At 44.2% G+C, this 25,066-nt stretch overlaps 1 protein-coding gene and 4 non-coding genes across 5 annotated transcripts; all 5 read left to right on the forward strand.

The window, feature by feature from the left end:
• The first annotated feature begins 4,483 nt into the window (after positions 1-4,483).
• On the forward strand, positions 4,484-4,556 carry trnar-ucg (transfer RNA arginine (anticodon UCG)). The gene has a single exon. It is a non-coding gene; the product is annotated as a tRNA-Arg (tRNA).
• A 6,712-nt stretch (positions 4,557-11,268) lies between these two features.
• On the forward strand, positions 11,269-18,496 carry LOC116681526 (uncharacterized). The gene is made up of 2 exons (XM_032509638.1): positions 11,269-12,757; positions 13,694-18,496. Exons 1-2 carry the CDS (start codon positions 11,530-11,532, stop codon positions 15,637-15,639), a joined length of 3,174 nt encoding a protein of 1,057 aa, XP_032365529.1. The 5' UTR covers positions 11,269-11,529; the 3' UTR covers positions 15,640-18,496.
• A 3,659-nt stretch (positions 18,497-22,155) lies between these two features.
• Positions 22,156-22,342, forward strand: LOC116681531 (U2 spliceosomal RNA). The gene has a single exon (XR_004330037.1). It is a non-coding gene; the product is annotated as a U2 spliceosomal RNA (small nuclear RNA).
• A 1,605-nt stretch (positions 22,343-23,947) lies between these two features.
• LOC116681532 (U5 spliceosomal RNA) lies at positions 23,948-24,061 on the forward strand. The gene has a single exon (XR_004330038.1). It is a non-coding gene; the product is annotated as a U5 spliceosomal RNA (small nuclear RNA).
• A 277-nt stretch (positions 24,062-24,338) lies between these two features.
• LOC116681530 (U2 spliceosomal RNA) lies at positions 24,339-24,527 on the forward strand. The gene has a single exon (XR_004330036.1). It is a non-coding gene; the product is annotated as a U2 spliceosomal RNA (small nuclear RNA).
• The last annotated feature ends 539 nt before the right edge of the window (positions 24,528-25,066 follow it).

Here is a 25,066-nt window from a genome sequence, read left to right on the forward strand (position 1 = left end):
GCGCATGTCAGCCGTCACGGTAGCGATACGCTACCTATACCATCCAAAGACTGAGACTGCAGGTATATATTATATGCCCGTACATGTTTAACATGTTCATATGTTTCATACATTTTTTACAGTGTTTAAAATCTTCAGTTAACCTAGCCAGTCTCCATTTCCCCACAGTAATCTCTTAGCTTTCTTGTGCCCACATTTAAACATCTAAAACTACGGTGATTTACCTGCTTATTTGAACCTGTGGCCTTGTTCAGCAGAGCAGAGTGGCGCAGCGGAAGCGTGCTGGGCCCATAACCCAGAGGTCGATGGATCAAAACCATCCTCTGCTAATTGCTATGCTTTGTCTCCATATAAAGTCCACTCCCAGGCTGTTGAAAATTAAAAATGCATCTGTTTGTGAAATGTTTCCTCCTGCTGAAGGGTACAGTCTTTATGTTATGTTTATTTCATCCATTAAAATGGAAATTAGAGTGCTCATACCCGCTGTAACACCCATTAAAACTGGAGCATTAATATTGTATAGATAAAGTACAATAAAAACTGTATGTTTGAAGTGGTTGTTGTGCTGTCTACAATAGCCTGAGGTATAAAAGGGAGAGCATACTGCTTAGTTTGTGTCAAAGGAGGTCTTAGTCTAACACTACGCTCCAAAACCCTTCAAGTCAGATTACCACAGGAGGCCTTGGTCTACCACTATGTTCCATAACCCTATCAGTCAGATTAACACAAGAGGTCTTAGGCTGAATCTCATTTCTCTATCTTACCCCTACCCCTTTCCCTACGTCTTGAGCGTTCACGTGAGTGCTGTCCCAATAATGTTTTTGATCGAGGGGTAAGGGGTGTATGGCCCTAGGAACCATAGACAATGAATGAAGAAAATCAAGGGAGAATGCCATCTTACTTGAAACCGAGGGGTAGCGATACACAATGTGCAACAGGCAACAATGGCTGCGGCATCGACCAGAGAGACGCATTTCTGGTATTTTCGGCTTAAATAATTGATTTAAAAATTACGACAGTCTTGTTTTGTGGTCTATACAGTCCTGTCCATACATGCTTGCAACCATGTTCCTAACTGAAACTTTTTAAAAATCGCTAGCTTGCTATGCCAATCGCTAACCACTAACGTTAACGTTGACTTTTGAACAAAATCTATTGGATATTTTAAACTTTTTTAGCAAATAAAACACTGAAAAGTGGTGCGTGCTAAATTATTCGGCCCCCTTGCGTTAATACTTTGTAGAGCCACCTTTTGCTGCGATTACAGCTGCAAGTCGCTTGGGGTATGTCTCTATCAGTTTTGCACATCAAGAGACTGAAATTCTTGCCCATTATTCCTTGAAAAACAGCTTGAGCTCAGTGAGGTTGGATGGAGAGCGCTTGTGAACAGCAGTTTTCATTTCTTTCCACAGATTCTGGATTGGATTAAGGTCTGGACTTTGACTTGGCCATTCTAACACCTGGATACGTTTATTTGTGAACCATTCCTTTGTAGATTTTGCTGTGTGTTTGGGATCATTGTCTTGTTGGAAGATAAATCTCCGTCCCAGTTTCAGGTCTTTTGCAGACTCCAACAGGTTTTCATCCAGAATGGTCCTGTATTTGGCTGCATCCATCTTCCCCTCAATTTGAACCATCTTCCCTGTCCCTGCTGAAGAAAAGCAGGCCCAAACCATGATGCTGCACCACCATGTTTGACAGTGGGGATGGTGTGTTGAGGGTGATGAGCTGTGTTGCTTTTACGCCAAACATATCGTTTTCTATTGTGGCCAAAAAGTTTGATTTTGGTTTCATCTGACCAGAGCACCTTCTTCCACATGTTTGGTGTGTCTCCCAGGTGGCTTGTGGCAAACTTTAGACAAGACTTTTTATGGATATCTTTGAGAAATGGCTTTCTTCTTGCCACTCTTCCATGAAGGCCAGATTTGTGTAGTGTAAAACTGATTGTTGTCCTATGGACAGACTCTCCCACCTCAGCTGGAGTTCTCTGCAGTTCATCCAGAGTGATCATGGGCCTCTTGGCTGCATCTCTGATTAGTCTTCTCCTTGTCTGAGCTGAAAGTTTACAGGGACGGCCAGGTCTTGATAGATTTGCAGTGGTCTGATACTCCTTCCATTTCAAAATGATCGCTTGCACAGTGCTCCTTGGGATGTTTAAAGCTTAGGAAATCTTTTTGTATCCAAATCCGGCTTTAAACTTCTCCACAACAGTATTAGGGACCTGCCTGGTGTGTTCCTTGGTCTTCATGATGCTCTCTGCGCTTTCAACAGAACCCTGAAACTATCACAGAGCAGGTGCATTTATACAGAGACTTGATCACACACAGGTGGATTCTATTTATCACCATCAGTCATTTAGGTCAACATTGGATCATTCAGAGATCCTCGCTGAACTTCTGGAGGGAGTTTGCTGCACTGAAAGTAAAGGGGCCGAATAATTTTGCACGCACCAGAAAAAAGTTTAAAATATCCAATAGATTTTGTTCCACTTCACAATTGTGTCCCACTTGTTGGTGATTCTTCACAAAAAATAAAAAATGTATATCTTTATGTTTGAAGCCTGAAATGTGTCAAAAGTTTAAAAGGCACTGTATACAACCTTTGCACAGTCTTTTGTCTCCCCTTTTCATGGGGTCATGACAAAGCATATAGGGTCAATCTTAGCCTTTGTGAGAGAACATAGGTCTCCACATACATTGTTTTTATTAAGATTGACGACCACATTGTTAGTTTTTCTGAAATTTTGCGAACCATTGCAGCTCCTTTCATAGCCTTGTTGGCACAGTAGGCAGTGCGTCAGTCTCATAATCTGAAAGTTGTGAGTTCAACCCTCACTTAGGGCAGTTTTTTTTCAAAGCAAAAAAAACACAACTGATGCTAAAAATACAGTGACAGGTGGTTGAACACTGGCACAAACACATGAATGGAATTTGTCATTCTTTGGTTATTTCTGAGATTGATACAATAAAAGGAATTATTTAAGAGTGGTAGCAAACCAATGAAAAGGGTTATAGAACATATGTGGTATGTCCTTAGACATACTATCCAAGCAGGGAGATGAGTACAGAGATGTGGGTGCTAGCAAGATGGATGTAGGTTGCCCATTGTTCATTTAGACTTACCAGCAACATTGTTATGATACAAACCTGCTTGAAAAACAGCCACAATTCTTTTTAAAGACTTGTGCATGGAACACATGAAATGATAGTGTCTGAATTGGTCAATGTCCATACAGACATGTCAAATGGACAACTCATCTAGCAATGTGCAACTCTACGCCTGAACAGGGACTTGAACCCTACCGACTGAGCTACCCAGGCATCTAAAACTACTGGCTGTGGAAAAAATAATCTCCTGAACTACAGATTGAAGTTTAAGTAAATGAAGACCATTAAGCTGTTGCCATGATCACGGTCTTCTGGACAGCAGGAGGGTAGACCATAATTTGCACAATGCCTGAGAAGACCAAATGTTATTGCACAAACTGGTTGAAAATTGGCTAAATTGACCAAAACGGTTAAAAAGCTCAAAGTCCCAACTCATCATGGCGAGTAGCAGACTGTGAACATCCTGCAAACCTGCATGACAGATGACGATAGCGAGCACTTCATACATATCACACAATCAAGCTGTTGTCTTATCAGGGACTTGAGCTGTGGTGTTATTTTTCGCTGAAAACGTTGATAACCTATTGTGATTTGTGGACAAATAAACTTTATTGCTGGTGAGTACAATAAAACATATCTCCCTCTTGATCCGCTTCCTCTTGATGGGAAAAATCCACCAGATGACTTGCCATCCAAGCAGGGAGATCAGCACAGAGATTTGGGTGCTATCAAGATGGATGTAGGTTGCCCATTGTTCATTTAGAGATAGCACCCGCATTGTTATGATGCAAACCTGCATGAAAACAGCCACAATTCTTTTTAAAGACTTGTGCATGTTACTTACATGATACAACAGTGTCTGAAAGTGTTCAGAATTGCCAAAGTGTACAACTCATCCAGGTCATCCAGAACTCGGACAATTTTGCTCAATTTGGCCTTAATTGTTTCTGGACATCTGTTCTTTTTAAACATTAAAAAGCAGGCCGGTTAGCTCAGATTGTTTGAGTGTGGTGCTAAAATGCTAAGCACCGGCAGACACTTTAGGGGTACTAAAATCGCCAAACCCTACGCCCAAGAGCATCTGTATCCACCTTTTGTTTGCACAAATCGGCCATTAACGCAAAAACAAGTCTCAATCTCTATAGCTCTGCTTTCCATGTCTTTTGTAGCAAGGCCAAAAACATACAGTTGTAAGGTTGTCTGCTCAGTAAGTGCAATATGAGTCACAGGTAACTAATGTGCCTAGCATTCAATCTATTTCCTTCAACAAAAGCTAACTGGCCACCTGATTAGTCTGCTTTTTTAAAATGTTACCTCGCTCCTGAATTTCAGATAAACCATGGCAATTCAGATTTGGAAATATTACCTTTTCTTGCAACCACGTGGCCTAATGGACAAGGCGTCTGACTTCGGATCAGAAGATTGAGGTTTCAAGTCCCTTCGTGGTTAGAAATTCCTGTCTACCTCCAGAAACAGAATGGAGCATGTAGCATCTTGGTTTGGACTCTATAGCTATGCTTTCCGTGTCTTTTTTGAAAGGCCGAAAACATATGCAGTCCCTACAAACCATACACAACCAGTAACCATCCAGAACTCACCCCAATTTTGCTGATTTCGCCTGGTTTGTTTTTTTGGAAATTTTTCTTTTTTCAAACACTTAAAAAGCAGGCTGGTTAGCTCAGATGGTTTGAGTGTGGTGCTAATAATGCTAAGCACCGGCAGACACTTTAGGGGTAATAAAATCACCAAACCCTACACCCAAGATCATCTGTTTCCACCTTTTGTTTGCACAAACAGGCCATTTACGCAAGTGAAGAAGTTCTTGTATCTCAAAGGCATATGAGGTTGCATACAGATGGAGAGAAGGAGGAGGAGAGAGGTACCTAGTGCATCATGGGAAGTCCCCCGGCAGTCTAGGCCTATAGCAGCACAACTAAGGAATGGTTCAGGACTCACCCAAGCCAGCCTACGTATAGATTTACAAAGAGGAAAGTCTTAAGCCTACTCTTACATGTGGAGATGGTGTCTGCATCCTGAACCCAAACTGGAACCTGGTTCCACAGGAGAGGAACGCTCTGGCTCCCATTCTACTTTTGGAAACCTGTTCTTGACTTGCCTTTCCCACATCCTCTGAACGCTTAGCTAACTAAATGACTTAAGTTGGCCAATAATTGTTGCTTTTTCATCTTCATGTGATTGTTGTGTGTCTTCAATATCATATCATTTCAATATTATGTGGATATTATAAAAAGAAAATGTCAAGTAAACACTTGCAACACTTTTAAAGGTTCCATGGTGTAATGGTTAGCACTTTGGACTCAGAATCCAGTGATCTGAGTTCAAATCTCGGTGGAATGTGTTTTAAGCCACAGTATAAGTGAAAGAAATCAACCTTTCAACTTTCCACATCTAGTTTAAAGTAAGCTTCTCCTGCAGGCTGGACACATGTCTTAAGGCACCTATAATGCTGAGACTATCGGCTTCCTCTGCAATTGCACTGTTTGCATCTTGGACTGTTGTTGTTTCCTTCCTAAAAGACAGATAGAAAATAATGAAAGCGTGAGAGAGTCCAAAATTGGCTTCTAACAACACCTTCCCTACATAAATGAGATGTTTAAGCAACATAGCCCTCGTGTTTATGAGGATGTCGATATCCTCACGACACTGGTTACCTGCGCCTGAACCACAGTTAAGTTTAGTTTGCAAAGCTAAAAATAAAGACATAACTAAAAGACTGCTCTGCGTCCTGAAAATGTAATACCTTAACGTGCTATGATTAATATTAGTGCTACTACAAATTACTATTGCACCTTTGGGAATCATGGAAAAATTCTTACCAAGAAAATAAGATACAGACAATACCTGATGAAATCTGCCCAACCCAAACAGAACAAAATAAATCATACAGGACAAATAATTTCTAAATGAGTTTTTCCAAATAAATTTCTAGAATTCTGCCAGTTGAATAACAGTCTTAAGAATTTGGGATTCCCTACCTTGAGTATCAAGAGACAACTGCCGGTCTTTCTCATGTCCCTCAAAGATATTTGACCGGTGGACGGCCCTCATCAACAGCCTTAGGTACTCTCTTGTTGTGCCCCCTTCGTCAACTGCCCCTTCACCATTGTCATCGTCATCCACAAACACAACATTCAATTTTGCTTCAGGGTTGAAGGACCTACGCCCACAGGCTACACAGGAAAACATTATCCCTGCAGACATTTATTTGGTTTCTTGTGGGACAGAAGCTTCCATCAACTTTGCTGACCATTTTTTCCAATATGGTCTGTAGATCAATCCTGCAACCAATAAGTTCATGCATTTTATTAATATGCCAAATATGTACCATATTTTATAAGTTTAACACCTGATTAAATATAACAGGATATATACACTCACCGGTGTTGGGGCTAAATCCTGCTCCATTCTCAGGGTTCATTCAATTAGTAGTCAAATCTCAGATGTGGATGTGTGAATCCATTTATTACATAGGATATCCTAGAGACAAATACAGAGTCAACCTAACACGGCTCAACCCCAAATTTGTCTGACCCTCTGCTCCTGGACCCCCTGGTCTTATTCACAAAGGGTGGGGTCTCTTGGCCACAGTGGTGTTGTGTGTGTGTGTGTGTGTGTGTGTGGTGTGTGTGTGTGTGTGTGTGTGTGTGTGTGTGTGGTGTGTGTGGTGTTGTGCCTATCGTTATCTTTCAATTGGAATGTGACTTAAAGTTTATGACCTCACTTCAGGACTGGCAAAGCAAAAGATCAGTGGGCCATAAAGAAAAACATCATCAATTCAACTTCTGACACATTTGTAGAGTGGCTTATTATAACAAATGTAACAGAACATTATTTATAAAACAGAAGTATTGCAAACATCTTAATGTAACAAACAACAAACAACAAACTATATACTTATGACAACAAACTTAACGCATGACCAACATGTCTTCATTTATGCTGAAATAATGCTTTTACCTTTTGACTTGAATGTATAATTGCAATCACCCACAATGTTTAAGCACATATAACATTTTAAATTCCAACAAACTTCAACCTAACATTCTAGAACTGCAGCTTAACATTTTAGAAATTAAAGCTAACATTGTAGAATGGCAGCTTAACATTCTAGAACTTCAACCTAACATTCTAGAACGTAACAGTTCAGAAGTTGTAAGTGAAATGTTTGGACCGCAAGTCAAACTTTGAGAAGTGCCTGGCTAGCTCAGTCGGTAGAGCATGAGACTCTTAATCTCAGGGTCGTGGGTTTTAGCCCCACGTTGGGCGGTGGTGTTTGAGAGAGTGGGAATGCCTGAGTTTGCACCGTATAATGTGGCTGTATTGGGGCAGCTCGTCTGTCAAATGCAGGATTCCCAGCTAACAAGTTTTGGTTACCGAACGTTCGTTTTTGGTTGCGGGAATGTTCCCTGAATGTTTCTTTTGGTTGTATTTCGGTTGTCTGTTGGTTAATTGGAAGGTTTTCTAACGTTCGTTTTTGGTTACAGCAAACGTTCTCGGAACGTCCCTAACGTTCTCTAAAAGTTACAACCTTAAGAGAAAGTTAGGCAAACGTTAGGGGAACAATCTAAGAACGTTGCAACCTTTAGCGAACGTTACGGGAACGTTGCAACCTTTAGCAACGTTACGGGAACGTTGAAACTTTAGAGAATGTTAGGGGAACGTTCCCTTAGCGTTGCAACCTTTAGCAAAGTTACGGAACGTTCCTTAACATTGCAACCTTTGTAGAACGTTAGGGAAAGTTTGCTGTAACAATAAACAAACGTTCCCAGAACGTTAAGAAAAGATTAGATTCCCCTAACCTTTAATAAACTAACACCCATACCATGTGTGTATGTATGTATGTATACACACACACACACTGTGATGGAAAATTACATAGACAATGATTCGCCACGTAGGCAAAGACTGCTTATCTGGATGTTTATTCACTTCCTACGCATTCGTAAAAGTCATCTGTGTTTTAGGTTAAATCACCACAATGTCTTCTGGCTGTGTCACCCTAGTTCACCCTTTTGCCTCATAAAGATGTTTACTGCTTCCTACGACACCTCCTGTTTTAGGGCCCTCAGTCCCCAGGGACAGCAACTGGCGTGGCGCTGTTTATCTCCAGGACAAACAGAAGGCGAAGAGGATACAGGCGGTCGGGAGATAGACAAATGTCACGCTGCCCAAAGTTTAGGTCAGGAAACGGAACTAATCTATAGAAAAGATAAATCTCTTCACTTCTAAGGTAGACACGACAGCGACAGCCATCTGCTGATGCAATAATCATTAGGACAGAGACAGCAGCTGGCTCCGTCAAATCTGAGAAATAAGATGAAGTGTTTTGTTTAGAATCAAAGGGTTTTTTCCTCTATAGGTGATAAAACTTTACTGTTGGAGCAGAAGAGGATAAAAGGGTTGGTCTAAGGATACGCAGACACCAGAATTGTGGGGTCACTCTGTCACTCTGTTTCATTGTGAACTGCTATTCTCGTCATTTTTTGTTTGATTGTTCTCTCGAGAAAATAATTAAACTCTTTCACCGAATATCTAAACTTTTAATCCAGTCTCTAGCCTGTCTTTATTTTGTTTCAACAAGGTCTCTTCTTCACAACAAATTCCTCCCTCGCTGAACAGAAACTTCCATAACAAACTTGGCGTTGTCGGCAGGATTTCAAGGAGGGATCAGAACGGGACTCCGCTGGTGACTGATGACAGTACATCCAGGGATCTGACGATCGCCTGCCTCTAAACCTCGCCGAAAACACCTTTGAGAGACAGAGGGTCAGAAATCTGCGGAGGGCTCGCTGATTCCACTCTGAAATCCAAACGAAAGGAAGGAAGCAATTTCAAACAGCGGGGGTGAGTTATTTTAGAATTTCAATTTTAAACAATTTGAATTGAATACTGAGACACCGTGTGAGACAAAGACTGACCAAGGGTTTTTTCACTGGGATTATTTGGTGAAGTGTTTATCTTTTGGTTTGGGAAATTTTAGGTTTCTACTAAAGCAAAAGAAAAAGGGTTTTATTCGTGGGTTTTAAACATCCCGGTTGTTGAACAGAATAAACCACTAATTTATCATCATCTCATCACACAGGGGAGTAGGACGGGGTGACGGATAGATTTTGAAATCATACAGATAAACAGTCATCGTAGCTGCCTATCTGGATTTTCATCGAGCTAAAATCTATCACAGATAAACAGTCATTGTAGCTTAAATTAAGTTACAGCTGTTTTCAGGTTTTTTCGCAAAGTTTACCGAGAGACTAAACTGGGCCGTATAGTGACGATTATACGAAAAAGAAGTACTTCAAATACCTGCTCATTTCATTTTTAGTCATGGGCAATAAAGGCACAAAGTCACACGTTCCTTCAGGCCCGCTGGTTGATGGGATGGTGAGACGCTATGGTCCACAAACCTTAGATTGTTTGGTTTATTGGACCACTAAGCATGGCTTCCCTGAAAATGGCTCTTTGAGCACAGGGAAGCTTAGGATGCTAAAGCAAGATTTAGAAGAAGAAGAAAAATTACTCAGAGGGGGTAAAACAATTAGTACTCTAGATCTGGTTCAAATAGAGAAAAACAAGGAATGTTTTAATCAGTGGATGAAGGAAGCCACAGCCAGGGAAAAAAGACAGATGAAAAACTTTGTGTCTAAAGGAGCTGCTGATAGCACTGTTGATACACAGAAAGTAGTCAAAACAGAACATGCCAATGACACATTTGTTTTTTCTCTGTATCCGAGCATAAAAGAAGTGGATCCGTGGACCGACCTCCCGCTCCCTCCCTACCCCCCTCCTGTGCACGCCGCTGCTGCTGATGACGCCATGACGCTAAAGGTAGACACGGCGGATGTCACCACCCGCCCTCCAGCCACAGCACCCCCTCCACCCTCAGGGCCGGCTCCACCTCAGCTGGAACAGAAGAGGGGGGGACTGAAATCAAAGCCGCCTCCCAAGTCACCGCCTATAACGAGATCACATGGGCTGGCCGGCGCAGCCTCCGCCACCTCCTCCTCAGCCGCCTCCTCCTCCCGGGAAACCGCCTCGCCTCCGGAAGCAACAGATAACGAGGCCAAAGTACAGCTGTTTCCAATGATTCAGGTCCCGCTGGCCTCAGGGGAAATTGGCGTAATCTACCGGCCCTGGACTGAAGCAGACGTGCGTGACGCAACCAGCCACCTTCCTCGTTGCAAGGACTCTGGGCCTCGTTTTGCACAGGCCCTCAAGGGGTGGATAGAGACATTTTTACCAACAATTAATGAACTGAGAAGCGTGCTTGTGCGCAATCTGGGTCCGACGGAGTACGGAAAAATCAAGTCAGTTCTGGGGGGAAGAGATGATCCAGTCATTCGACACCCTGAGCTGGACCACGCACGCAACGCAGAATACATCACTCTGGTGAACAAATTGTACGACGCGATTAAGGAGAAGTTCCCCGATAGAACGGACATGGGTCGAATCAACAGCACCAAGCAGAAGAGGGGGGAAACTACAGAGGAATTCCAACATCGCCTTGGCGAAGTTTTCACCAGGCACAGCGGAATACAGGAGCCAGCGGAGCTGGGAGAGAGCATGGGATCATGGGAATCCCATCTGAAGAATGCCTTCCTGAATGGACTGCTGCCAGAAATCCGAAATGGGGTGATGAAGTCCTGTATTGGTTTTGACGAAGCAAGATTGCAAGAAATTGTCAGACACGCAAAGCACGCAGAACACCTGGAGCAGGAGACTGCTCGTCAGGCAGAGAGAAAAACAAAGAAAAAGACTGAAGACGCCCAGCTGACGCTGTTTAATACAGTAAACCAACTCGCTGGGAAAGACGGGAAAAAGAGGGAGAGAGGAAGAGGAAAAGGCAAGGGCGAAAGACGACCACAAGCGGACCAAGGAGTGTGCTTTAATTGTGGGGGCAGAGGACACTGGGCTGACAAATGTCCTTCTCCGAGACAACGAAAGGGAGAACCAGCTGAGGGCCGCAGCAACAGTCAGCAGCAGGCGGATTGACGGGAGGAGGAGGGGAATGGTGACGGAGAGTCGGGCCAGCGAGATCCACCCAGCTAAAGGAAAGTAAAAATGCAAACTCACAAACACAAATTTCTGCATCTAGTTCAGACATTAAATGTCACATTGTTTCCCCCACTGATGAGGAAAACGTAATGAATGCAATCTCTTATTTGGAGCAAAAGCAACATATAGAAAGTATTCCTACTTATGCAATGTTGTCATCTGATGCTTATAAGAAATTACCAACAATCATTTTGAATGTGCAAGGGAAGGATGTGGAGTTTTTGGTAGATTCGGGGGCAACTAATTCTGTGCTCCAGAAGTCGTTGTTTCCGGATCAAAACTTTCAGGTAGAATTATTCTGTGCAGAAGTGCAAGTGGAGCAATTGTCCCAGAAAGGTTTTCATCCCCAATGTCGTGTGTGCACAGTGACCCAAATGATTCAGAACCAGAGAAGAGAGCAAAATGTTCATTTTTGCTCTCTCCCCTGTGTCCAGTAAATTTGCTAGGCAGAGACCTCATGTTACGTTTCGGTGTGGGAGTGATCCCCACTGCAACAGGCCTGAAGGTCGTAAGATTAGATATCACCACACAGGATGACTCATTGTTTTCACAGAGCGCACATGGCTCCCAGCTCGTATTTCAGTGGGCTATTCCCCAGGGTCATGCAGCAGGCTTGCTGCATGAGGCCAGAAACTTGATCTCTCCTTTTGCTGAGTTCAGAGAGGAACATGACTTGCATTGCACTTGTTTTGTTTCCTCGCAACGTGATGACATGTTTGTTGAAGAATTTTTCAAAGAAGAAACAGATGAGCTTGAATGTATTTACTTATACTGGCATAAAAATAAATGTGCAGTTGCTGTAAACTTGACTGAAAAACAGAGAGTGTTTTTCAGAAATCAACATTCATGTGCTCATATTTCTTTGTCCAAATCTCCCACAGATCAGTGGAGAAACTTGGGACAGTTTGTCCTGGACTGTGACCAACTGACTGACTGGGCTGAAACCGCGGAAGGGGATGTGTACACCTCCCCCTCCACGGGAGCTTATCGGAAGCTTTTATCATGCCGAGTGACAGCCACACGCAGTGTGTTCCAGCGGAAAGAGGCTGAAACACACACACACACGTTTTTGAATAACTCTGTGATTGTTTCACCCACAGATATCTCTCCGTTGCTGTCCCAAGTGCCGAATCACCTGTGGGCAGCGCACAAATATGACGTGGGGCTCATAAAAAATTGTCAGCCTGTCGTCATCACTCCTCGCTCAGATTTCAGGCCCAAAAGACATCAGTACCCACTGAAACAAGAAGCAATTAATGGAATCAGGCCGGTTTTTAACTCTCTTTTGAAAGCAGGTGTTATTGTTCCGTGTCCTGATTCACCCGTTCGCACGCCTATTTTCCCGGTCAAGAAAATTCGTGACAAGGGAAAACCGGTCGAATGGCGTTTTGTCCAAGACCTCAAAGCAGTAAATGCAGCGGTCCACGCACGGGCTCCCCTCGTTCCGAACCCCTATACCATATTGCAAGGGATTCCAGGGGGGGCACAGTATTTTTCTGTTGTTGATTTGTCTAACGCTTTTTTCAGTGTTCCTGTGGACAAAGACAGCCAGTTCTGGTTTGCATTCCTGTTTGATGGTAAGGCCTACACATTCACACGCTTGGGGCAGGGGTTCGTCGAAAGCCCTACCATTTACAATGAGGCACTGAGAGAGAGCCTGGAGAGTTTAACCCTTTCCCCAGGCTCTGCTCTCCTTCAGTATGTTGATGACTGCCTGATTGCAAGTTCAACAAAAGCTCAGTGTGAACAAGACACTATTGCACTGCTGTGCCATCTGGCAGCAGAGGGGCATAAGGCTAGTTTAGCAAAACTGCAATTTGTTAAACAGGAAGTGCATTTTTTGGGTCATGACATTTCAGCGGCAGGGAAAACATTGTCTCCATCTCGAATCGAGGCGATAATTTCCCTCCCAAAGCCAGTAACAAAAAAACAAATGATGTCATTTTTAGGAATGTGTTCCTACTGTCGTGTTTTCATCCCAAATTATGCTCAGTTAGTTCAACCTTTAGCTGACATAATACACGGTAACAACTTGTCTGCACATGACCGCGTCACCTGGACAACCGAGGCGGACCAGGCGTTTGTAAGTCTTAAAAAAGCTTTTCAAAGCCCTCCAACCTTAGGTTTGCCAAACCCTAAACTTCCATTCACTCAGACAGTGGATGAACGTTTGGGCTGCATGACGTCTGTTCTCCTGCAGCCGCACGGCGACAGGCTCCGGCCTGTGGCCTATTTCTCCGCGAAACTTGATCCTGTGGCAGCAGGCCTGCCCACGTGTCTTAGGGCCGTTGCGGCAGCTGAGAAAGCTCTGTCAGCATCACGAGACATAGTGGGCTATGCTCCATTAACATTGTTAGTGCCACATGCAGTTTCACTGATCCTATTGGAGCAAAAATCTTCTCATTTATCAGCAGCACGGTATTTGAGATACCACACATGTCTGCTTGATATGCCAAATGTCACTGTTAAACGATGTACAGTACTTAACCCTGCTTCTCTCATGCCTTCGCTAGGTGAGGGTGAACCGCACGACTGTTTGGCTGAATTGCAACACACCTGTGCTCCGCGCCCAGATCTGACCGACACACCGGTGCCAAATTCAGATCTGGTTTTGTATGTGGATGGGTCAGCCTCACGCTGCCCTGACACCGGACAGGGACAGGTAGGGTTTGCTGTAGTATCAGACTCAGAGACCTTAATCGCTAAATCTCTTCCCAAACATTTCTCTGCGCAGGCTGCTGAACTCATTGCTCTCACTGAAGCGTGCAAACTGGCTGAGGGGTCGTCTGTTACGATCTATACAGATTCAAGGTACGCCTTTGGGGTTGTACATGATTTTGGGGCATTGTGGAAACACCGAAACTTCCTCAAATCTGATGGTAAGCCTATTTTGAATCACAGACTGATAAATGACCTTCTGTCTGCTATTTTGCTCCCTTCACAGATAGGCATATGCAAATGTTCCGCACACACTGGGGCAACTGATGAGGTCTCCAGGGGAAACGCGCGTGCTGACATGGCTGCAAAAGCTGCTGCACGCCTTCCCGTTGTGCTGGAGGACACATTAACTTGCACCACCACTGATTTTTCTCTTCCAGATTCAGTGGCAGCTATGCAGACACATGCTACGCCACAAGAAAAGACACAGTGGAAAAATGCAGGGTGCACCTTTAAAGAGGGTGTCTGGCTGGGGCCAGATTCAAAACACTGCCTTCCACGCCATTTCTTTTCACATTTTGCTAAGTTAGCACATGGGCGGGATCATGTTTCCAAGGGAAGCATGCTGTCTCTGTTAACACAGACTTGGTTCACAAAGGGCTTCACAACATTTGCAGAAAAGTTTTGTAAAGCTTGCATGACATGTGCACAACACAACATTGGTAGACCAGAGATTGTAACACAGCAGGCGGGGCACCCACCACCGACACAAGCGTTTGAACATGTGATGATGGATTTTGTTGAATTAACACCATCAGAGGGGAAGAAGTGTTGTCTGGTGATGGTTGATATGTTCTCAAAATGGGTGGAGGTGTTTCCCGCTTCAAAACAAACCGCTTCAGTGGTAGCAAAAGCTCTAATGTCTGAAATTATTCCCAGATGGGGAATACCAAGTCGATTGTCAAGTGATAACGGCACGCATTTTGTTAATGAAGCAATAACCCAGTTAAGTCTGTACATCGGCATAGACCTCAGGAGGCATTGCAGCTACCACCCCCAGAGCGCCGGCTCCGTTGAGAGAGAAAACGGCACTCTAAAAACCAAACTGGCCAAATGCTGCGAAGACACAGGTCTTCCCTGGACAAAGGCGTTACCAATCGTACTAATGTACATGCGAATGAGGGTAAGAACGCGCAGTAACCTCAGTCCTTTTGAGATTCTCTTCGGCAGACCACCAAGTGTGGGGGTAGAAGCTCCTAAAGCACCCCTTCCCTCTACCGCTCTGTGTGAGCATGAGATGTTGCAATATTGTGTACAACTGTCCTCTGCTCTCTCTGCCATAAGAATCCAGGTTTCTGCTGCCCTGCCCCACCCTGCTGAAGGACCACTCCACACGCTGCAGCCAGGAGACTTTGTGGTCGTAAAAAACTTCAGGAGGAAAAACTGGCAATCCCAACGCTGGCAAGGCCCCTTCCAGGTTCTTCTGGTCACCCACACAGCAGTGAAGGTTGCTGAGCGGGCTCCGTGGATCCACGCATCACACTGCAAGAGGGTCCCAGCGCCAGAGGACGAGCCAGTCCCGCCAGACGCCCAGAAGTCCGTGGCCGGACAGCCCAAGTTCTGTGCCACCAACGCTGCAGTACAACTCACCAGAAACGAGGCAGTGGTAAAGACTGACTCCAACGGTGTGTCATGTGCTGGCGGACGAACCTCTGACACCAGAAGATATCCACTTCGCCAGAAGCAAGACAGCCTGGTCCTGCAGCACCCATCCAGTCATCCGCACGCATCTCGCCCCTGAAGCAGCAGACTTGCCGCGACGATGGAAGGGCACAGGAGAAGACAGCTGCGGTATCCATCTCACATTGTGGGGGGTTCTAAAAGTATTCTTGCTCTCTGTGTTGTGTTTGTGTGTATGGGGATTGCATTTATTCTGATGGACAGATACGAAAGGGCTAAGCCACACAAAAATGTCTCTAACATCACTCTTTTTCCCATTAACGCCTCTGATGCACGACACACACTCAGTTTTCCCACATCGCATGCAGATACAAAACGAGTGACGCGCTCCCCACAATCCGCATCTAGACGATATTGGAAACCAGAGTTTGAGCAAAATAAAAGAAACAATAATCTAAGGTCAACAAACTTCACAGCAGTGGCCAACTCCACTAATAGTTTCTTAATACGACCATGCGAGTTTATTCAGTGTGGACCCGACACGTCACTATGGGCAAGGGAGGAGTTTTACATATGTTATGCATCCGTGATGGACGTGGGAAGGGACAGTAAGGGGAAGGCTCTGTGCCCTTCATGGGACTTAGCAATTTGGCACACGGGTAAGAAAGATTGGGGATATCAGATCCTTTCTGACCGCACAAATTTGAGAAATAGATTGTCGGTGAGAAAAATATACGCCTTTTCACCTGAGTTAGTGCTAACCCTAAACAATGCCGACCCACGAGACCAAGGCTATTTCATAATATGCGCACACTTGAAGGGAAAAGATCCATGCGGGGCGTTCTACATCGAGGTGCTGACGGCCGAGATGTACAACAATGCTGTTAAAAAATACAACGGCGGCGCGAACGAAAAGCTGACACCGACAAAAACTGAAGGGGCTACAGTAAACAAATGGTTTGTCCCTTCTAACAAAGACGACGCGTTCTCATCCAACGTTTGGCTGGGCTCCATCAGGAAACTCACACGTGATGTAGGTATAAATGACTCATGCTTTGTTTGTTCATTATTCCCTCATTCACAAAAACAGGCCACACCCGTCAAACCACACGCGTTAACCCTAAATGACTCCATTTGTGCACTGACCGCGCTCTCAGATGTAGAAACAGGTGAAAAAACTATGCCTTATGTCGCCCCCTCTCTAAAAGACCCTTGTGCGTATTTCCATAATCGTAATGTGCGTGTACCAAATGGCACTATAATTCCTGACTCCGAGAGTTTAGGACAATTCCACTATAGTTATATGCAGAATCTACAGCATGCACTTTGTATTACACGTACTCGCGGTCAGGGAACACAATACTTGGGCAAAACAATGGGGTGCGTGACAATTGTTAATGCAACATGCGGGGTGGGGGGTTTCAGCATCAGCAAATGCTTAAACGAACGTCCGGGGTTTATTAATCTCACAATGATAGACCCCTCCAGAACTAATGTAATACGCTGGCCTGATGATTCGGGTGCAGGCTCTTTAGTAGACTATGTTTGGCTTTGCGGTGACCACTGGTACCAACTCCTCCCGCCTTTATGGTCAGGCAGGTGCGCTCTGATCTACCTGACCCCGTCAATCACTGTAATTCAACCTTTTGAACCCGTTTCGCAGCGTTCCTCTCGTCCTGTCACTTCTGTTGACAGCACTTTTAGGGCCAGACGCGCAATGACAGGGGCTGGGTCCAAATTCCTCTCAGGATCCCTTCCGTGGTGGGGCGCAGTGAATAATGCACATAATATTGATAAAATACATGAAAGTTTGGAAAATCTGACTGCTGTGATGGTTGCTGGTTTTAGTGAACTCCCTCCCGTCATGCGAGCTATGCGTAACATGCTTCTACAACACCAGATGGGGTTAGATTTACTGTTAGCAGCTCAGGGGGGCCTCTGTCATGTAATAGGTGATCAATGCTGCACATTCATCCCAGACATTGAAGGTAATCTCACTGACACAGTCCATCAGCTAAAACAACTCGCCACTGTTCTCAAGGCCCAAGATGTCCCTACATCAGATTCTGGGTGGGACTGGGGTGCTTGGATATTTGGGGAAGGTTGGAAAGCAATGATGTGGAAAGTTGCAACTCCATTTGTCTCTGTAACGATTTTTCTTCTAATTGCTATTTGCTGCATTATCCCATTGTTTAAGAAAATGATTTCCGCTCTGTTTGTCTTTGAAAAGGTTCAGTATCAGGCAGTGCAATTACATGATGATGGTCCTGGTCTGTTTGATCTGCCCACCTACAAAGATGACGAATTTAACTCAGATTCAGCTTCTGAGTTCGTGTGAGGTTTAAACTCCTGTAACTCATTTGATTGCTCATATATTTCTTTTATGCTAGGGGTAGCTTGAGCCCAGAGGATTAGACTCCTCGAAGAAATGTGTTAATTCCTTTCATTTTCCTCTTTTCATGAATATTCTCCAGTAATTTTCAAATGTATGATGATTAGGGTTGTAATCAAAAGTGGGGAATGTGATGGAAAAATTACATAGACAATGATTCACCACGTAGGCAAAGACTGCTTATCTGGATGTTTATTCACTTCCTACGCATTCGTAAAAGTCATCTGTGTTTTAGGTTAAATCACCACAATGTCTTCTGGCTGTGTCACCCTAGTTCACCCTTTTGCCTCATAAAGATGTTTACTGCTTCCTACGACACCTCCTGTTTTAGGGCCCTCAGTCCCCAGGGACAGCAACTGGCGTGGCGCTGTTTATCTCCAGGACAAACAGAAGGCGAAGAGGATACAGGCGGTCGGGAGATAGACAAATGTCACGCTGCCCAAAGTTTAGGTCAGGAAACGGAACTAATCTATAGAAAAGATAAATCTCTTCACTTCTAAGGTAGACACGACAGCGACAGCCATCTGCTGATGCAATAATCATTAGGACAGAGACAGCAGCTGGCTCCGTCAAATCTGAGAAATAAGATGAAGTGTTTTGTTTAGAATCAAAGGGTTTTCTCCTCTATAGGTGATAAAACTTTACTGTTGGAGCAGAAGAGGATAAAGGGTTGGTGGTCTAAGGATACGCAGACACCAGAATTGTGGGGTCACTCTGTCACTCTGTTTCATTGTGAACTGCTATTCTCGTCATTTTTTGTTTGATTGTTCTCTCGAGAAAATAATTAAACTCTTTCACCGAATATCTAAACTTTAATCCAGTCTCTAGCCTGTCTTTATTTTGTTTCAACAAGGTCTCTTCTTCACAACAAATTCCTCCCTCGCTGAACAGAAACTTCCATAACAGATGTCATACTTTTTCTTAACCATACTCATGGCACTCACCTTCTCAACTATCAATGTGAGAAGCGTCAAGTCGAGAGTTAGAGCCCAGACGGTTTATCCTTTCTGAACTCTTTTAAGTCAGATGTGTGTTTTATTACAGGAATGGGCCTTCCATTTTTAAAGCACTACAGGGATGGGAGGAGTTATGGCCACAAACGTCACTATGGAGCGGCTCAAATGAAAACAAGAGTGATGGAGTGGCCATTTTAATAAAAAACCCTCTAGTCTTGGTAAAGGGCAGCACTGTGGTGAGAGATGGTCGGGCACTTTTAACACACCTGACTTTTATGGGGAGGGATTTAAAGTCTTAAATATTTATGGCTTTAATGACAAGAAGACAGGTATGACCTTTTAGAAGACCTGCAGCCCCACATGCTAGGTAGGCTACCTTTAGTCGTAGGGGGGGATTTTATATTGTATTTTAAGCAAGAACGACAGGAGAAGAACAGGGGATGATTTTAAAGCAGACAAGACTTCACTTTTATTACAAAGTATATGTAGCGATTTAAACTTGTGGACGGTTTTAAAACCATGCATCCAGAGAGGAGGGCTTCACCTGGTTCAGTAGTGACGGCACCCGAGCCTCTCGCATAGACTACATTTTATCACGTGACTGCCCACCAACCGATGCTAGATTAGTACCTGTTTTCTTTTCTGATCACGCAATGCTTTCCTGCACTCTTTCACTCTTTCCGGTGTGACGGCAGGAAGCGGTCTGTGGAAGCTCAATTGCTCCCTGTTAGAAGACAGGGAGCTAGATAGGCAGTACAGGGAGCAATACAAAGAATGGCAGACCCTTCAAGACGTTTACGATACACGCGCACAGTGGTGGGAATGGTGAGGGAAGACTAAGACTTTTTACAGACAGGCAGGTAAGAGGAAAAAAGATAGCGGGAAACAGACGCATGATGGGACTGCAGAAACGACTTCAGAGGTATTTTAATTAATCCAACAGGGAATGGATTTTAATGAGAAGTAAAACAAATTAAAACAGAGATGTCGGTTTTAGCAGAAATTAAAAGCAAAGGTGTCATACTAAGAAGCAAGGAGAGGGAAATAGAGGAAGGAGAGAGTGCAACAAGTATTTTTTTAAGGAAAATCATAAATAAAGGGGGGGGCATGTTAAGACTTAAAAAAGGAAAACGGGTGCATAGCTAACACAACAGAGGAAATTAAAGAAACCGTCGAAGACTTTTACCGTGAACTGTACACGGAAAAAAGCAGTTAATAAAGGACACCATGACCGAAGTTTTAATAATCAATTGAACAAGCCAAAAAATGACAATGTGCTCTTAACTCAAGATTTTAACATGACTGAACTAAACAACTGTGTAAAAACTCTTTAAGAAAGGGAAGTCACCAGGAGAAGACGGGCTTCCCTTGGAATTTTACTTGACATTTGTGGACATTTTAGCACACCAGACTTGCTGTTGTTTTTATGGATTTGAACAACTGGACCGACTTCCTGACAGTTTTAGAGTAGAGATAGTGACGCTTTTACATTAAGACAGAGACAAGACAGACTTGAAAAAACTGGAGACCCATCACACTTTTAAATGTCGACCCGTAAACTTTTTAGCAAATATTAGCTTCACGTATGTCCCTGTTTTAGGAGAGCTGATTCACCCGCGATCAGATCAGCCTGTGCAGTCCCGGGGAGGAAGATCACCGACAGCCTCGTACTGATCCGAGACACCATCTGTTATGCGAGAAGACAGAAACATTCGCTAGTAGTCCTGAATTAGAGATTTAAGAGAAAGCCTTTGATCGCGGGTCTCGCACCAGTACCTCTTTCAGGTACTGCAAAAAATGGGGGTCCCAAGAAGGTTTATAGCCTGGGTGGGACTGCTGTACCGGGGGGAATCAACAGCAAATTCATGTTAACGGGCATCTGACAGCAGCAGTGGATATAAACTGCGGTTTTGTCCGTCAGGGTTGTCCGTATCTGCCCTCCTTTACGCCTCTCAATAGAACCGATGCCACAGATCTTGAGAAGGGACCAACGAATCCATGGGGTAAGAGTCCCAGGGAGCGGAGGGACTCGAGACAAAATGCATTTTATATATGGACGACATCAACATTTTATGCACTGACCTTTTATCTGTCAACAGGACGCTGGACTTGACTGACTGGTTCGGACAGGCCTCTGGGTCGAAGCTCAACCGAAGCAAGACCCAAGCCAATTTTATGGACCATGGACGGCGACTGAGACGACAGGACTCCCCCTGACTGTGACGGACCGACCAAAAAATACTTGGGATCAAGTTTGATAGGGAGGGGGAAGGGGAAAACAAATGGGCAGACAAGGTAGGGAAAGTCAGACAGAGACTAGGATACTGGACACTTAGAGGACTGACTTAGAAGAAAGTCAGGTCAGCTCGAGATCCTCCCGGTCAGCGTCCGTAATGCACTCCCGCGGGCATGTCGGCGCACGCAACTTGCCCCCGACCAGGTTGTGGCGCGCATGAGTTGTGTGAGAGGCACCTGCTACTGGGAGTGCAGCGCTGCCGTAGAACAGTGGGCAATGGCCGGCTCCTTGCAATTCCCGTACTTGCCCAGAAGGGAGGTCCTTACACCACAGTGCTGGTGCTGTGCGGGGGTGAGCCAAGGAAAACAGATACAGCACGAACATTTGCCAAACAGAACATGGCTCACCCTAGCCGCCATCAAAGACGCCATATGGACCTCCAGAAACTTGCTGGAAAGGAAGCCACATGCCAGATCCCCCCCGAGGCTGTGGATCCGGATGGCCGCAGCGACGGTTCCGAATGGGCGAGAGCTGCAGGCGGCAGGGCTAGGAACACAGCCTCAAAGAAGAATCGCCTCTGTGCCCATTCGCACGAAGGAGCCGGAGCCCACACAGTACAAGTTCAAAGCAGCGGCGGCCTGACCCTCCGGGTGAGGTCGGTGGGAAGGAATATACAGGGTGAGGGTCTCCTCTGAGCACCTCGACAGGATCCCGAGAGACCAAATCTGTTTGGGGGAGCGGAATGAGTTCCACTTGGTAGGGACTCACCCACTCCTGCACAACAGTGGACTTTTTATTCATAACATATGCACTCCCTGCTGAGGAGAGATTTAACATAGACACTCATTTACATTGAAACCTTTTATACCTTTTAATCTATGACAATGTTATCTGTAATGCATTTTTAAAGCAATTTGTTTGGATGTTTTATGGATTATTTATGATAATGCATCTCTTGAAGGTTGTTTTGGAATGGATTATTTATTGACTTGTTGTATTTTGGAAGGTAACTTTGATGTGACATGTTAAATGACAAAAGTATGAAATGAGTCAATAAATTATTTTCAAAAAAAAAAAAAAAAAAATCTGTTCTTATCAGTTTAATATCTGATATGTCCTCTATCAGGGGGACAACATATTAAATGGATTTTAGCAATGGGAGTTGAAAAAGGGGCTTGCTCAGTTCACTCCACGCATCGACCCGGTATTGCAGCATCGCTGGGAACGGGGTGCACCCATCTTCTGTCTTGTGGAAAAACAATTAACGATGCACGTTGAGCTGCCCGTTGCCAAAACTGTCAATGGACCTGAAGAGCAATTGATATGAGTGATCAAAAAATTTTATATTATTGCTGATTGATTTGAAAACTATTTACATGACAGCATCGAGCTTCAGATCAATGGTGTTGTCATGGTAACAAACAAACTATATACAGAACGTTTTGCAACAATTAATACAACACATGGGGTTGCAATTATGAAGTAAAATGTAATGAAAAAGAGTTTTCATACTCAATATAACTTTCTTTTTTTAACTTTTATTTTTTTATGATCAGTGTGATTTTTTTTTTTTTTTCTTTTTTATTTCCACACCAGTTATATGTGTGTGTGTGTGTGTCTGTGTGGTGTGTGTGAGTGTGTGTGTGTGTGGTGAGTGTAAGAGAGAGACACAGAGAGAGAGGGGGCGGGGGGGGGGGGGGGGGCAGCGGACACTAAACAAAAAAAAATCTCCTGATGGCAGAGACGCAACTGCGAGTTGCATTAAAACAAGCAGCATGTCTGAAACCCACGTTCACCAGAAATCTACTGGTTAACTATGTACGGACTACAAACCCCACGTTCACCAGAAGTCTATGGTTACTATGTAAGGACTACAAACCCCACGTTCACCAGAAATTCTACTGGTTACTATGTAAGGACTACAAACCGAAGTTAAAAACAAACCTGAAGCTGAAGAAACCCTAAACGTTAACGGAACAGATCCGCAGACCGAATTGACTGACGGAGCAGGAGAGAGCGCGAGAGAGAGAGCGAGAGAGAGCGCATTTCTCCATGTTCTGTGTGTGGGTGATTGATCCGAGCGGGTTTGTAGGCGGGGGGGGGGGCGCTTGATTATCACAGAACGCTGCGCGGCCAGTTGAGGAGTTTTATTCATCCGAGCACGGATATTGACTCATATTACTCGGATAAAACTTGTACTCGGCAAAGTGCTTTAACCGTACCGGATACTCGTTTTCAACCGGACACTCGGATCACCCCTAGTGTATGCAGTAATATAAAAGAAAGTTGATGTCATAATGAATTGTGATGATGACATAATGAATGGTGTGATGAATAATGAATGGTGCTGATGACATAATGAATGGTGATGATGAATCAAAGAAAGTTGATGTGTATATGCAGTAAGTAAAGAAAGTTGATGTGTATATGCACAAATCTAAACCCACGCATCGACCCGGTATTGCAGCGTCACCGGGAACGGTGCACCCATCTTCTGTCTTCTGGAAAAACAATTAACGATGCACGTGAAGCTGCCCGTTGCCCAAACTGTCAACGGACCTGAAGAGACATGGCTGGCAGATTTTACCGCCAGAAATTGTCCTAAAAACTGAATGATCTGTGAAACCTCGTTGGGTTCCTGGTATCAAACGTTGTTATAATACTTGACAAGATAAAGCCATACAAAAGTGTAGCAAGATTTGCACTTTTGATTGGCAGAAAAACAGCAAGGACAAAATATTGGTGAGGACTTGGATTTGGAAAGCGGCACACCAAGTGAGAATTACCGCGAGGGTTGGGACTGGGAAGACTGGCGTTTTCGGCTGCTCTCGAGAGTGGGCTGTACTTACTCTGGTTTCTCTTCATAACGCACAAGTCTTTCGCCTTTTACTAAAGACTTCCGTGGAGAGGAACGCCTATGAGTTGAATATTTTTGGTGGGCTTTGCTGTTTGGCTAAGCCTTTTGTACTTGTGAAAAACAAATATGCTCTCCAAAAGGAAACTCAGATTCTTAAACGTAGCCAAAATGTGACAGCATGGGAATATGCACGTTGGCAGGAGCTTGACCAATTGGGAAAACCACAATTGCCGTCTTTAACTAAAACCTTTTGTGCTTCCCCATGAAGCGCTTGGACGGGGGTGCTAAGCAGCAGCTGTTATGTCCATTTAAATTACTGGACCGTGACAACTGAGAACCGTCCGGGGAGGTCGCATCTGACAGCATAGAGGTGGTGGTCATCGCTTCTCGGCCTTTGGCTAAGATCAAGTGTAGTATCTGTTCTTATCAGTTTAATATCTGATATGTCCTCTATCAGGGGACAACATATTAAATGGATTTTAGCAATGGGAGTTGAAAAAGGGGCTTGCTCCGTTCACTCCACGCATCGACCCGGTATTGCAGCATCGCTGGGAACGGTGCACCCATCTTCTGTCTTGTGGAAAAACAATTAACGATGCACGTTGAGCTGCCCGTTGCCAAAACTGTCAATGGACCTGAAGAGCAATTGATATGAGTTGATCAAAAATTGTTATATTTATTGCTGATTTGAAAACTATTTACATGACAGCATCGAGCTTCAGATCAATGGTGTTGTCATGGTAACAAACAAACTATATACAGACGTTTTGCAACAATTAATACAACAAATGCTGTTGCAATATGAAGTAAAATGTAATGAAAGAGTTTTCATATTCAATATAACTTTCTTTTTTAACTTTTTATTTTTATGATCAGTGTGATTTTTTTTTTTTTTGGTTTCTTTTTTTTTTTATTTTTTTATTCCACACCAGGTATATGTGTGGTGTGTGTGTGTGTGTGTGTGGTGGTGTGTGTGGTGTGGTGTGTGTGTGAGGTTTGTGTGTGTTGTAAGAGAGAGACACAGAGAGAGAGGGGCGGGGGGGGGGGCAGCTGACAGTAAAAAAAAAAAATCTCCGATGGCAGAGACGCAACTGGAGCGCATTTAAA

The sequence above is a fragment of the Etheostoma spectabile genome, unplaced genomic scaffold (genome assembly GCF_008692095.1).
Source record: "Etheostoma spectabile isolate EspeVRDwgs_2016 unplaced genomic scaffold, UIUC_Espe_1.0 scaffold00018647, whole genome shotgun sequence".
NCBI lineage: Eukaryota > Metazoa > Chordata > Actinopteri > Perciformes > Percidae > Etheostoma > Etheostoma spectabile.

Excerpts from the sequence above, each read along its gene's own strand:
- LOC116681526 (XM_032509638.1), top strand. The coding sequence starts at position 11,530 with ATGTCGTGTGTGCACAGTGACCCAAATGATTCAGAACCAGAGAAGAGA. Across the intron at positions 12,758-13,693 it reads GTTTGCATTCCTGTTTGATG|GTGAGGGTGAACCGCACGAC; the intron begins GTAAGGCCTACA and ends TGCCTTCGCTAG.